We start from the raw sequence: 15,280 nt of genomic DNA, 5'->3' as shown, positions 1-15,280 counted from the left end.
GAAACTGTAGCCTTGCACATATTATGTGGAGAAATTCCTTTTGGGCTGCCTAAACTACCCAAAGATCTTGTTCTGAAAGGGATCCTTCATGCACTGTTGCCCTATCTCAGTGTTGTCTTGTTTTCAATGATGTTGAAAACCTCAATACCTTGATCAGTCCATTGCAAACTCCCATTTGGCTTTTTATGCTTTTATGCTCCCTTACCAGTTTAATACTTTTATTGCACTTGTAACTGCTGGCACATGCGCAAGTCGTTATGAGTGCATTCATTACATTGCTTCCCCAATGCTATTTATTGTTAAATTCACGTTGGTAGTGATGACCTAGTTAGCATACATTTCATCAATTTATATATGAAAAAGTGTCTGCTTTCCTACTCCAGATTGAATCATGCAGACTTAAATGCAAGTTACAAGATGACCTCTAACATAAGTCGGCTGCATTGCTAGATCAACTTTCACTTATATGGAATTAAAGTGAAAGCATGCTCAGTTACTCTTTAAATGGGCTTTTGTCTGCGGAGTTGCAAGTATTCATGATAGTGTCATGAACAACGTACCTCTCTCAAGCCAGTTTTGTGAATTTGGAGTCACTAATTGAGCGTCAGCAGACCGCTCTCAGCCAATCAACAGCTCCCCTGCTTAGCGGCACTCTGCCTTTCCTGAATCTGAAATTGCTGAAGTCTGATGCCGCCTGGGGGAGTGGAAATTGACGCTGGATGCAAACATAGGGGGTTAAACTGATTAAGAACTCCTTGAGGGGGGCCTCCTGACACCATAACAATTTCATTCTTATGAAGTTGTTATGGTGTCTGGAATGTCCCTTTTAATCAATTGTGAACTGTTGTAAATTCAATGAAAAATGTGTTCAATGTTATTGTAAGGACTTTATCTTAATCTGATCCTGGATTTTTTTAATTTATTTTTTTCTCTCTCCTTTATATGCTGGTATTTTAGTCAGTCTTTCTAATGTTCTTTCTTTGCTTTAACTCTCTTTTCACTTTTTATTTTAGAAATGGTTATAGACTGGAAGCAAAATTCAGATGAAGTCATTGTGAAGTTGAATGCTGGGTCAGGAGTCTTAAATGTAGACGAACTTAACGCAGAGTTTACCGATACGGACTGTGTTATCAGCTTTCCAGGTAATCTTCAGCAACCAGGCAAATCCAGTATGACACAATTCTTTTTATATAAAAGTTTATGTTTTAAATTAAGGCATTTGGGTAGCCTATTTTTTTTTCTCCCAATGTTGCATATATCATTAGTGGGCTAATTCCACCTTTTGCTTTGCTGAATTTCTGAATGGCACGTTAATGGGACAACTTCCTCCTCAAATTTTTTTTTTTTATATATATATATATATATATTAAAAACACGAACACAAATTTTAAAAACACTAAATTTATTTATATACTTGAAAACAAGAGAAATCTCAATGTATCCATCCTTGTAAAACAAAAAAAAAAAAAAAATATATATATATATATATATATATATATATATATATATATATATACAAACATGGGGGGGGGGTGGTTGCACTCACCTGACCATGCTTAAATGGGGTGCTGCTGGGGGCCATATTATACAATACACAAGATCCAGCGCACTATCCTATCTACTAAACAGCAATTTCAATGTTGACAGATTTTATTAGTTTTTAAACGTGTGTATTTTTTTAATTTTTTTTTAAACACCTAATCTAGGCAAAAAATAATGGGGATTTAGTTACATTATATGATCATACATTGCATAAGCCTGCCACAACGTCAATGTACCCCATCTTTGGCAGGCCCTACTCTCACAGTCTAATGTCTGCTCTTATGAGATTAACCCACTTACTTGGGGAAAAAATTCCATCTGGGGCTCTCTGCAGTACAAGGCTAAATAGGGACCTGAGATGAGGCACCTGTAACAGGGAGGGGTGCAAAACCAAGGAGTTGGAAGTCTAGCCAACTCCTTGGTTTTGCACCACTCCCTGTTGAAGTATACTTTAATAGAGAGCGAGAGGATAAAAAATTCATATGGTCAAAAAGTGTTGGGATGTGGGGAGGGAGGGAAAGCACTTCGCTACCTGAAGGATCTTGTCATATACTACAGGTAGGGATGAATTTAAATTTTTTTTTATTTAATTATTTTTTGTAATGCAATTTTGGCTACAAATCCCCCATAATAAAGAATATATACAAAGTAAATAAGAGAACACCGTATCAAGCACATTTGTTTTTTATTTTACAGAGGGCCATAAGTGGAGCTGCTCCTTTCATGAAGAAATCGAAGGGTCATGTAGTAAATTACAATATAAAGAAAAAGGGAACTTCTTGCAACTCATTTTGCATAAGAAGATCCCTTTGAACAAATGGCCAGCACTCCAGGTAAGATTTGTTAAGTTAGTTCTTAAATGTACCATACAGTGGAACCTCGAAACTTGATCTGTTCTAGAAGGCTGTTCGAGAACTGAATCAACATTTCCCATAGGAATTAATGTAAACTTGTTTAATCCGTTCCAGACCCACAAAGTTACATGGATGGGGGATAGGTAACTGTTCTTCTGGCATTACATAAAAAGCATATAAAATGGCTTTATTTGATTCAAAATATCTAATACCCCTCTTTCCTCTGCTTGTATCCTTATGTCCGTAGTCCCTCTTCCATTACTCGGGTCCCTTTGTCCTCTGGTGTCCTTCTCCTCATATTTTCCCTTTTCTCCTTGAATAATAATTCTGTCTATCCCTTTACTTGTGTCGCTCTGCCTTATGGTTTTCCTTTCCCTGTATTCCCCTCTATCCCTTTACATAGTCCATCTGCCCCCATTTCCTCACCTCACACTTATATCCCATGCTTCCCCACCCTTGTGTCCCTCTGTGAATGCCGCTTGATGTGTTCAGGTACCGAGACATTTTTTTTTTATGCAAAATTTGAGTTCAACTTCCGAATTGTTCGGGAACGTTCGAGGTTCCACTGTATATGCCTAGACATAGTAATCTTTATATTAGCAGGTGATCTTCATGTGCATGTATGCAGACCTAGAATGCACTTATTTGGAATGCTAGGTATGGGTTGGAAAATTGTGCATTATTGCATATGCAAAGAAGCTCAAAGCTTTTATATATCTGCAGATTAGCACAATGTTAACCCTCAACTTATTACTATTTTAAAATGCCAAGAGGTCCTTTCTGATTCACTTATCTAACATTTTAGAAAGCTTAACCATGTCCTGTATAGGCTGCAGTTTTGTAGTTCAGTGGCTAATGTTCCAGATGCAGTACCAGTAAAATGTACAGTTTGTTTTTTTGACAGGGTTTACTCAGCCTTTCATCTTTTTGATGTTTATAAAATGTTTGTTCAGGGTTTTAAAAAAACATTGAGTTTAATTATTAAATAAGAACTTCAGTGTACAAATTGCGAAAAGCTAAATGTAACTTAGTAACTACTGGTTAAAAATGTGGTATAGTTGCAATGAATTTCTTTGCATTGCTCCATAGAAGAAGAAAAAAGAAATCTTGAAAGATGATGGGAAGAGCACACTTCAGAAAGATATTGGGAAAGCAAAGTCATCTTTAATAGTTCCTGATAAAACCCTGAACAAATCAGCCGAGACTTCAGAGGTCCGTCGAAAACCAGATCCCCGGAGTTTAAGAAGAGGTTTTGAAACGGAAAGGAATACAGGAGTAAACAATGGACCTGCAAAGAAAAGCTTGTCCTCCTCTGCCTTGCAAAGTGGGGCACCAGGAAAGAAAGGTGGACTTCACAAAGCCGCTCTCTCAGCCTCTGTAAGGGAGGTTAGTCCCAGAAACCAGAAAACTCCCATCTCTGAGGATTCCTCAAAGTGTGCCACAGGAAAAGTGCAAAACAAAAGGGATGACCACATACATGCTGGAGATGCACATACCACACAGAAACCTGCAGTTTCTAATCCAGAGTCTGCCAAAGGAGATCAGGTGAGGATTATCAGCATTATACTCAACTTTCTTAACCCAGTGAGTCATAGAGCCGTGAGCAACATATGGTGCGCGCGAGACTGATCTGAGTTTTTTTTTTATTTTTTATATATAAACATGGACTATTTGGGGAGTCTCCAAGACCGCCTTATTTAAAAGAACAAAAAAAAAAAAACATACTATTAATTGGGGCTGTTATTTGTCAGTGTTGAGAAATGATATTCTTCTTTATGGGTAATTTCCACCCAGCTTCCAGCCAACCTTTGTTCGCTTGTGCAATCACTGAGGGAATCCTTAAGCAGGAGACTAGCCATAAGACTGTTAAATTAAGCAAAATAGAGGCAATAGAGAAGTAACGTTTTTGTAGGTCTTTCGTTTCTCAATGTATTTTGTACAGAATGGGTGATTGGTGGTATTCAAAACAATGTTATGTATGCACAAACCTGTTTAGTGACACTTTAACTGCAGATACACATTGTTCAGGTATAGCATACAGAACAAAGCAAATTGGGGAATGGTGAAACATGGCTTTCATTTACTTCTATAGTGATGTGGTTCTCTTAATCTTGCCTCACTTGGCACTTTGTGAGAACTAATCAGACTACTACTGGATTGGTCCTTGTCAAGTCTGTTACACTTTCTAAGCTGTAGCAGTTATTGTGTTTGGATTATTCCTTTGAAGTTTGCCTTACTCTCTGCATTTGTGTATATTGGTTTGTGTTTTTACTTAAGATTTAAGCCTATACCTTCAGGAGATTAGCATATTGATAAATGATGCCTATATTGCATTTGGAAAGATTTGATCATGGTGCAATATTGCTTCAATGGTGTGATTACTAATACAGTACTACTAATTAATATGTTTTGGTCAGTTTATTAGAAAAGGGCAATGCTAATTGTGGGAGAGGAAATAAGGAAAAAGTCAAGAAGCATTAATCTCAAATAAGATTTCGTAAGAGGGTGGGAATGAACTTGAAGAGCATTCAACTTTAAGGCACAACAGGGCATCGAGCTGCAAATCTATTGGAAATCTTAAGTACTCCTTGCACTCCTGGAAGCTAAATAGTCTGTCTATATAAACCAATGAGCTGTGACTTTCTAAGGAAAAGGTAAATTGTTTCCTTGTAGATCCTGATCTATTCAGATGCGGATTCCCATAGAGAAAAGGTAGGTTCACCTCTCACTAATGGAAAATAAAGGTTTATCAGAATGTATCAAATGTATTACCAGCAATATGTATGATTCAGAAGGTGCCCTTCTGAGTAAAGGAGAAGATTCAATGAGTTTACTAACCATTCCATGAGATCTCTGCGGGAAAAACCCTATATAGTTTAGCTTTGGAAAACTTCACCAAATGAGGAAGAGCGTTACAGAAGGGAATTAAATGTCAATACTTACCTGAAGGAATAGTAGCAATCTATCACAGTTTTCAAGAACAGTCTGCAAGTAGGTGTTGAGTAACTTATTATCGGGCTGATGTGCAAAGCTTTAATTTTATCTGTGCATTGGAGTAGTGAGAGAATGTATAGATTCTGAATATATATATATATATATATATATATATTTTTTTTTTTTTTATTCTCCTTATTGGGTACATCTATATAGCTTGAGGTAAGTATCTGTCTAAGATTTTTAGCCCTTCTAAAGACTATTTTGGGTTTCTCCTCTATAAATGATATAATTTCTTGGTCTTGCTGTAAGATGTTCCAGTTTTTATTCAAGATGTTCTTTAATTGTCTCTTTAATAAACCTCTATCTAGATATTGCTAAAATTACCTCAAGCTATATAGATGTACCCAATAATGAGAATACCCTTTTTTAAATAGATACAGGGATACCAATAAAGGATTTAAAAAATATATATTTTATTAGATTTGAACACATAGTGTACATCTGTAACAATATATGAGATGAATAAGCATTAACATGTACATCAAGGCTATGCATAGTTCCTCTAATAGACCTATAGGAAGGAAGTTTGGAGAGGAGACAGTAAAGATGGAGACACTGTACAAGGTGTGACTTTGCGTAAGCTGCAGGTGGTCAGCCGACCAGGCTGCTCATCAATGGGATTTATACGGTAGCAAGTCACGTACATCTGGGCATAAAATCAAACGCTCCTAGCCATGCTAGTGATAGGTAAACAAGCAAGAGAAGTAGAAAAAAGGATAAAGGAAATTAACCATAAGGAAACTTAACTAAGGCAACAACAGTATTTTGAGACTTCTTTTTGTGTGGTATGTCCACCTGGTTTGTGTCCTCCAAAATATTAGTGGCCGGTAGGCCAAGTTTGTGAAAGAGTGTCTCTGGGTTATCGGAGGAGAGGGGGTGAGTGTTTCAGTGCCGTGTATGACAGCAAGGGAGCCCTATGCGTTCCAGCGATACTTGACAGAGTAGTCCCGGAGTTTCCTAGCAGCTGAAGCCAGCCATCTTCGTTCTGTAACGGCAGAAAAGGTCGCTATAGATGGACACCATATGACCTTCAAAGTGCACCCGTCCAATGGTTCTGTATCTATTGATTATAGCGGTTCTCACATCAATGTCTCTGGTAGTCGCAATTACGCCCCAAGGTGCATCAGCTGGTGCCGCTGCTGATTTACCTACTCTGAAAGAGGCCAGCATGGATGGGGCATCTATAGTATTTGGAATGCCCATAGAGGCAATCAGTCTTTGGGTGAATGGCAATATGTCCCCTCCGCCCACCCTTTCAGGTATGCCTCTTAGGCGTATATTCCATCGCCTATGCCAGGACTCTAGCGTAAGCACCAATTTATGCAGCTGTTTGACGTGTGTGGTGAGGCCCTCCATATGTACCTTGGTATCTCGCAATTGAGTATCCCGCGTCTGTTCTCTGTCCTCCACAGCCTTCACCTTGTGCTGTAGGGCTTTTGTCTGCTTGTGTCTCCTTGAGGTCTGACTTCCACACCTTTCTCAGGTCTACCAGTAATCTTTTGATGTCTCCTGTCCTCGATGGAGAGGAGTCCTCATCGGATTCAGCTGTTTGATAAACTCCAGCAGGTTGAGGTGAAGTGTATACGACTTCCTCCTCAGGGGAATCATCCGAGGTGTCATGCTCCCTCTGTGGATCAGGCGCCACCTTGGCGGGCAATGGCGGCAGTGTTCTCTCAAAGGACAGTCTTATGGGGGATGGGGGGGGGGGGGAGGTAGACTCCGGGGGTCTTGGCACCGAGTGATATGCCCCTGAGCAGAGGGATCGTCTGCCTCCCTTTCTGCCTGCTGACTGCGTCTGTGAGTGCCCAAATATGAAAATATGAGCAAAGTAGTCTCCGGTAAGCTGAAGTTCCCAGACCTCTGATGTGGTGTCCGGTTGTGAGCGAGCCAACTTTTAATGGTAGAAAAAACACCAGATTGTCTCTTTTCAGTCGGAGCTCTTTTGAGGTGCGTCTGGCTTGCTCGGCAGTTAGCCTCTGCCCCCACCACATTTCTTTTGTGGTGACTGCATGGGATGTAAAAATAGAAACAAAGTGGAGACTTTTAAATTGCGTATGGGATCAAAACCGTATAATATTGACTCTTTAATTACATGCCATTAATAAAAAAAATTGGTATATTTGCTCACATGCCCTTGTGGATTACAATATGTTGATAAAACATCAAGATGCTTTAAAAACAAGGGTACGTGAGCATATTTATAATATAAGGGGAGGTTTTTTTTTTTGTAAATATAATTTTTATTAACTTATTTTCAATGTCATTTCAATAAGAGGTAAGCAAGAAGGAATAGGACTCGCAGGTCCCTGAAAACAGTAACCAGTAATAGTTGCTGGTGGGCTCACAGGCCCCAATAAAACCATAGAGACTCGCAGGTCTCGTTCTTTTGTTATCGATGTGTTTAGAGTCGTTTTTCATTAATTATCTTGAAGGTGAGACTCGCAGGTCTCTTACTGTACTGGACGTTCGTGGATGCGCAGATCCAGTTGGTGACATTTACAACTTCAGGTATGTATAATGTTCAGGAGCCCTGGGGCTCTAGGTTAATGTCGTGGATGTACATCTTTAACTTTCTATCGTGATATTTAACATCCTAGCATTCTAAGATTCTACCCCCTTCTTCCTTAACAGTAGATAGTTGTATTTGGTAGGTCATGTCTCAGCTGGGTTAGCCAGGTGAGTTCCACTTTATGTCATACCCTTAGTTCAAGCTCGTAGGTCCACTTCAGTGACTGACCCGTGTGTCCCTATTTGTTAGTGTGGTGGGTGTCTCTTTCCATTGTCTCTAGCGTGTGTTTAGTGTGTTTTCGGCTGTGTCCTAGCGGTTGGTGTCTGTTTTTCACCTTGCCATGGTTGTGTGGCGTTGGTGGTCTGCGTCTTCATTGTGAGCCATGGTGTGTTTGATACCCTCCACTGATATGCGTTCTTAAATGTGCCATACGGCACCCTATCGTGGGTGTGTGTAATAGTGCTATCGTCGGGCTATTGTATTTCCCTGTGTCGGTTTCGTGTCCTGGTTTTGTGGGGGCGTATCCGAGTATGGGAGGTTGGGTTTCCCTGTCTATGATGGTCTGTTTGTCTCCGCCAGATCGGGCCTTCGGTTCGTCCAGGGTAGTCCCCCGTCCCTTTCTCTGGGTCTCTAAGGGTGCGGTCTCTAAGTGTCCACGGCATTGCAAGTGGCCTCTGGGGTGTCTTTGTGTCGGGTAGCATTGACCTTCGGTGTGTTCATACTGTTAAGTGGGGTCTGTCGGTGTTTTCTCTTTGGGAATTGGGGAAGGGTAGGCAGGTGGGGGTGGGGTGGTCCGGTCCGTCGTCAGTCGGTAGTCCTCCGTCTCCCTGGGTGTTTAATTCCCGTTTTTAAGTTGGGCTCTGGAGGTGAGCGTCGGTGATTGTCCTGAGGTCTTGTTGGAATTTCGGTTTCGCTGTCTCTAGGATCCAGTATGTCCATATGTCAGTGTATGTCGTCGGGGCAGTATTTGTCGTCAGTGTGAGTTCCTCTATTATCCTTAGTTCCTCCATTTGGTTGAACCAGGATAGCAGTGATGGTGTCACAGGTTTCTTCCAGAATTGGGGGAGTACTCGTTTGGCTACATTTAGTATTCTGATAGTCATGGATTTTTTATATTTTGAGTGGGGAACTGGTGTATGGTGTAGGAGCATCGCAGCCGGTTCCAGGGGGGGTGGTCGTTCTGTGAACTTCCCTAGCATTTTGTGTATTCCCCGCCAGTATGGAGTGATCAGTGCGCAATCCCACCAGATATGTTTCAGTGTGCCTTCCTCTCTTTCGCATCTCCAGCACAGACTGGGTAGACTTGGGTTCATTCGGTTTAGGAGATGTGGTGTCTTATACCAGTACGTCAGGAGTTTGTAGGCCGTTTCCTGCGTTTTACTGTGTGTGGAGCAGTGGTGTGTTAGGTAACATATCGATTCCCATTCCCCTTCCGTGAGTGTGATTCCTAGGGCTGCTTCCCATTTACCCATGAAACGGGGTGGTTCGGTCGGGAGTTCCGACTGTAGCATGGAGTACAGGGAGGATATCCCGTGTGGGAGTGGGTCCGGTTGTGCGCTGATCCTCTCTATTGTGGTATATTCCCTGCCAAGCGCTGGCCCCCGTGGCAGGGTGTGAATGTAGGTTATAAGTTGGGCATAACGAAAGCAGTGCATAAAAGTGGGGGGCGTGTCCTCTAGCATATCTGTTAGCTGTTTGCAGACCCCACCCTGTAGAGTGTGATGTAGGCGCGGGGATGTGTTCGGGATGATGTTTCTGAGAGCCCGTGGGTCTAGTCCTGGGGGAAAGTCTTCGTTATGTGTCAGAGGCATAAGGGGGGAGGGGTATGGAGATAAGTTCCCCTGTCGTTTGGCCTTCCGCCATACTCCCAGGGTGTTTTTCGTATATACGGACATGACATGTCCTTCCGTCTGGTCGCGTCTCCATGGAAGTCCCGCGATCGGTCTACCTGCCTCCGTCTCTTCTACCGTCTTCCACAGCTTGTGGACCCCTTCCTTGGACCATTCTACAACCCTCTGTAGGTGCGTGGCCATATAATAAAGTTGAAAATCTGGGAGGGCCAGTCCCCCTTTGTCCTTGGGTCTGGTCAGTATGGAGAATTTTGCTCTAGGTTTCCCCCCGCCCCATATGTATCTGGTCATTTCTTTCCTGAGCGTGATGAAGAAGGGTCTCGGGATTACAGTGGGGATGGCTTGAAAAAGGTACAAGAGGCGCGGGAGGAGGTTCATTTTTATGACCTGTACTCGCCCTAGCCACGAGATATGGGGGTATGACCATTCCCGCATGTCTCTCTGAAATGTCTGTAAAATGACCGCAAAGTTGTCCCTAAACAGGTCTTCTGTGCGTTTTGGTTAGCCAGATTCCAAGATATTTAATCTTGTCTTCGGCCCATTGAAAGGGGAAGCTACATCTCAGGGTTTCCGCTCTCGTGTGGGGTACGCTAACGTTTAGGATATACGATTTTCCGTAGTTAATTTTCATATTTGATCGGTCCCCGAATGCCTGTAGTTCTCTCATTATGTTCAGTAGTGTGATGACAGGGTTGGTCACCACAAAGAGCAGGTCGTCCGCGTAAGCCGCTACCTTATGGTGCACTGGGCCTGTCGTCAGGCCTGTCACGTCTGCGTTGTGTCTGATGTGTGTGAGAAACGGCTCCAGTGCCAGAGCGAACAGGAGCGGCGACAAGGGGCACCCCTGTCTGGTGCCGTTATGGATGGTGAAGGCGTTAGTCAGTGCCCCATACCTGGGCAGTGGGCTCTCGATATAGTGCTTCTATCCATTGCCTTAAGTGGGGGCCCAGTCCCATGTGTGCGAGCGTCTCAAAAAGGTACTCCCAGCGTACTCTGTCGAAGGCCTTCTCCGCGTCCGTGGACAGCATGAGAAGGCCTCCAACGGCCTTCCCGCCGCCATGCATGAGGGTGAGTGCCCTGATGGTGTTGTCTCGGGCCTCGCGCCCCGTCACAAATCCCACCTGATCAGGGTGGATCAGAGATGGGATGTGCTTCGTGCGGCGCGTGGCGAGGACCTTCGCCAAGAGTTTGACGTCGCAGTTAATTAACGAGATGGGTCTATAGTTCCCACAATGTTCCCTGTCTTTGCCCTCTTTGGGTATAACAGTTATGTGGGCTGTCAGGGCCTGCTTGGGGATATGTTCCCCGTCCCGTACCGCGTTGAACGCCTCCACCATTGGTGGAAGTAGCTCCTCTGCGTATGTCTTATAATATTTCACCGGCAGGCCGTCTGGCCCTGGGCTTTTACCGGGTTTGGTGTTCTTGACTGCTATCGATAGCTCCTCTATTGTGATGGGCTCGTCCAGCGCTTCGGCGATTTCTGCGTCTAGGGTCGGCATTGGGTACCTCGTCAAGTATGTTTGGATCGCGTGGCGAAGGCGGGCCTTCGCTGGTTCGGTCTGTGGTTGCGGGAGGGTGTATAGGTCCGTGTAATATGCGCGGATTGTGTTCATGATATCCGATGGGAGTCGGTGTAGGGTCCCCGTTTTGTCCCTGATCCTGTCTATATATGTGTGTAGCCTCCTTTTCCGTAGCATAGCAGCCAGAAGCTTGCCGCTCTTATTCCCGTGTAGGGTAAAGAAAGCTTTATGTCTAGCAGCGTCTCTGTGGTGTTTAGAGTGGATTAGCATAGCTAACTCTCTTCTGAGTTGTAAGAGTCGGGATTGGAGTGTGTGGTCTGGGTCGAGTTTGTTTTGGTAATCTGTGTTGTGGATTTCTTCGAGGAGGCTTGCCTGTCTCATTTCAGTTCGTTTCTTCATGATCGCCCCTTGTTGAATGTAATGTCCCCTTATTACGGATTTGTGCGCTTCCCATCGTACTGTCGGGGATGTGTGTTCGGCAGTGTTAAGGGATAAGTAGTCTCTAATTTTGTCGCCTATATGGGTTACGACCTCCGGGTTAGTGAGTAGATATTCGTTTAATCTCCATTTCGGGGTAGTGGGGCGAAAAAGTGGCGATTTTAATTTGAGGGTGACTGGTGCGTGGTCTGACCATGTCGCCGTTCCAATCGTGGCTTCGGTGACTAGGGAGAGGTCGTATTGTGTGGTGTATATATGGTCTATCCGGGAATATGAGTTGTGTGGGTGGGAGAAGAAGGTGAAATCTCTTGTATCTGGGTGATGGGCTCTCCAGCAGTCAACCAGGCGGTGACTGCTGAGTAAGGTTTTAATGTTTTGCCGTTGTTGCGTGGGAATATGAGAGGAGCCTGATGATGTGTCCCATGTTGGGTCTAGTGCGATGTTGAAGTCCCCTCCCAGTACGAGGGTCCCCTCCCTGAACTCCATGAGTTTGCGGAGTGTTTGCTTAAGGAAGCGGTAGTGTCGTGTGTTGGGGGTATAAACTGTCGCGAATGTGTATTGGCGCTCAGCTATTTTCCCCTTAAGGAACAAGTATCTGCCCTCCTCATCCGTCATGCATGCTCCCCCCTGGAACGGCACGCTTTTGTGTAGTAAAATCGCTGTTCCCCTAGCCTTACCCCCGTGATAGTCACTGTAGTAGCCTTGTGTGTAGTGGTGGTTAGTAAGTTTGGGTCTGGTTCCCTTTTTAAAATGTGTTTCCTGTATCATAACTACTGAGGCCCTCTGCTTGTGAAAGTCCCTTAGCGCTCCGGATCTTTTCTCCGGTTTGTTTAGTCCCTTTGCGTTGATAGTGATGACGTGTAGGGGTGCAGGTGTCAGGGCCATTTCTCTCGTCATGTGTGTCTCGTCTAGTTCCTAGTCTCTCCTGTATGGGAGGTGTAGTAGAAGTACGTGTGTCGTGGTCGGTGGGGATGTCCGGAGTCAAGTATGGGTGGTAGTAGGGTGTACGAGGGGGGGAGGTAGGGTATGATATAGGGTATGTCTCGGTCTCGCGACCGCTAGGTGTAGACGTCGGGGAGTCACAGTCCGCGGCACCACCTGTGGTGCACGTGGGTTGCTCACCGTTTGGTCGGCGTCTCTCCTACTAGGCGTAGGTCGGGTGTCCGGGCGTCAGTGTCGGCGTCTCAGTGACATGTCCCCTGGTGTCCCTGTGCGGCTCTGAAAAGGTGATTAGATGGGATGTGTTCGGCTTCCCCGTCTCGAGGTGTTCCTTTCTATGGGTTTGTGCGTGTTGGTCAACTCACGTACGTAGCATGTCCGGTCGCTACTGTTAAGTGTGGCACAAACAACGGTATTAGCATTAAATCATTCAGTACAACAAGTATAAACAGTTAACTAGCATTTCAAACATTATTTTTGCAACAATGGAAGAACATCAAGTGTGTCTCTGCCCCCCTCTCCCTCGGTCCCCCCGGCTGAGCTAACTGGTGCGTCGTGTCTGATGGTGTTTTCTTCCTGGCTATTATCCCTCTGACCCGTCTGTTGGCTGGGGTCCCCGCCCCAGGTGGGCCCCGCCGGTGCCACCGCCCGCCCGCTCCCCGGAGTTCATCACAGGGCAGGCGGGTGGCAGCAGCCGGGCCCAGCCGGTGCTCAGGGCCCCCCTCAGCTCATGATAAACATCGCATTTGAAATTATGAGACATCACATTGCTTACTATTCCCCCCCGCTACTCCCCTCCCCCCCAGTGAGAGCCCCATCAATGCCCGTTTAGTCCGTTAGGTTACCCTGCTCCACTGAACCGTGGAGCCCGTGATGTGTGCTCGGTCTCTGTAGCTTCTTTGACTCCGTAGGGGGTCGGGTCTCTCTCTGGAGTGGTTAGTGACTGCGTAGCGGGATCAATTTGGTGTGTCCGAGGTCTCTGTTTTCTCGGGTCGGTGATAGGATTGAGTGCTCAGTTTGTTAGTGGTGCCGGTGGTGGGCCTCAGGATGGGGGGTTCAAAGTGCTCAGTCCTTTACATGTTGGCGCCTGAGGGGCGCGTGGTTTGTTGCCTTGTTCTCCGAGGTCTCGGTGGTTGCTGCGGCCTGTTCTGTGTGTCGGGTGAGAAGGTGTAAAAGGCCATCGGGTCTGGCCAAGGCAGGTGTATCTGTGGCAGTTGAAGTTCCCGTATAATGTCTCTGAGGTCGTCTTCGCTCTTTACCATGTAGGGGCCTGTATTCGTAGTGATTTGTAATCCGTTAGGGAAGCTCCAACGGTATCTAATTTTGTTGGCTTGTAATACCCTCGTGAGGGGGCGCATGGCCCTGCGGTACGCTAGGGTTGCCGGTGATAAATCAGGGTAAAGTTGCAATTCCGCGCCTTTGTGTAGTATTTGCCGTTGGTCTCTGGCGGTTCTCAAGATATCTTCCTTGACTTGGAAGTGTAGTAGGCAACAGATGACGTCCCATGGGGGGGACTCCGGTGGGCCTCTGGGCCTAAGTGCCCTGTGCGCCCTGACGAACTCGACGGGTGTATTGGGCGGCCTCAGCAAGAGGGCATTAAATATTTCCGTGAGAGTTTCATGGATCGGCGTGGTCTGGTCCAGTTCTTCGGGTAAGCCCCGGATTCTGAGATTCTGTCTTCGCCCTCTATTATCTAGGTCTTCCATATGGAGGGCCATTTGGCGGAGCTGTGTTTCTTGTCTTTTTAGGGTGTCTGCGGTTGCATTCTGCGCTGATATGACATGATCGCAGTCTGCCTCTAGCTGTGCCACTTTGCTGTGTATCCCCTGTAAGTCTTCCCTCAGGGCCTGCAATTCCCCTGCTATTGATTTGTGGAGGGCCTCATTGGCCTCTTTGAGGTCCGTTTTCGTGGGCAGGTTGCTCAATATAGTCGCCCAGTCCAGCTGGGGAGGGGGTGGGTCGGGTGGTGTAAGTACCTGCTCGAGGTGTCCGCCGCATGGCAGGGCCGCATGGCTTGTGCCTGAGGCTTCCGTGTCCCCTGAGGCCTGAGCGGCCTGTTCCGTTTGGGCCGTGAGGAATCTGCGCATATTTGCAGTTTGAGTCCCCCTCGGGGTGTCGGTGGTCGTGGTGGCGTGCTGGGACCGGTTATTTTTCCCCATGTTGCTAGTGTTGAAGCTGGTGAGACGGGATTTTTATCGTAGCCTGCAGGGAGCTCCTGGTTCACGCCGCCATTCCGCTCGGCGCTCAAGCCACGCCCCCAAGGGGAGGTTTTTTAAATCACAATTTTTCCCTTCATTTTATTAAATTCCCACTGGACTCCAATTTTGTGGCATACAGTTGATTTAAAAATCACTGGAGAGAGGCGGCAGCTTGGAGTCCACGTTGGGACGCTGTGAGATGAGGTGGATATTTAATTTGGATACCTTGTCTCCCAATGGGCTCAACGTGGACTTTGAAATGTCAACACTTATTTGAATATTCCATTTAATATTTTTTTTTTTTTTTTGTCAATCTGTATTTTATTGAGGCATATTAGATGGGGTACAGAATAAAGAGAGGGAAGTTTGCAATTCGAATACAGTATAGGGATCAATAACAATGGCATCTAACATTCCCTCAGCATTAATACCT

General features: G+C 45.2%; 1 protein-coding gene across 4 annotated transcripts in view; it reads left to right on the top strand.

Annotated features, from left to right (window-relative positions):
- Positions 1–15,280, top strand: part of USP19 (ubiquitin specific peptidase 19) — a 92,468-nt gene that overhangs the window by 19,441 nt on the left and 57,747 nt on the right. For all 4 annotated transcript variants that reach the window (XM_063426710.1, XM_063426709.1, XM_063426707.1 and 1 more), the window contains exons 3-5: positions 1,014–1,142; positions 2,239–2,375; positions 3,486–3,941. In XM_063426710.1, the coding sequence (XP_063282780.1) occupies positions 1,014–1,142; positions 2,239–2,375; positions 3,486–3,941 (722 nt within the window). The remainder of the gene's footprint in view (positions 1–1,013; positions 1,143–2,238; positions 2,376–3,485; positions 3,942–15,280) is intronic.

Source organism: Pelobates fuscus, chromosome 7, assembly GCF_036172605.1.
Source record: "Pelobates fuscus isolate aPelFus1 chromosome 7, aPelFus1.pri, whole genome shotgun sequence".
In the NCBI taxonomy this organism is placed as follows: domain Eukaryota; kingdom Metazoa; phylum Chordata; class Amphibia; order Anura; family Pelobatidae; genus Pelobates; species Pelobates fuscus.
Note: the sequence above shows the minus strand (reverse complement) of the source record. Positions and strands in the feature narration are given on the sequence as shown.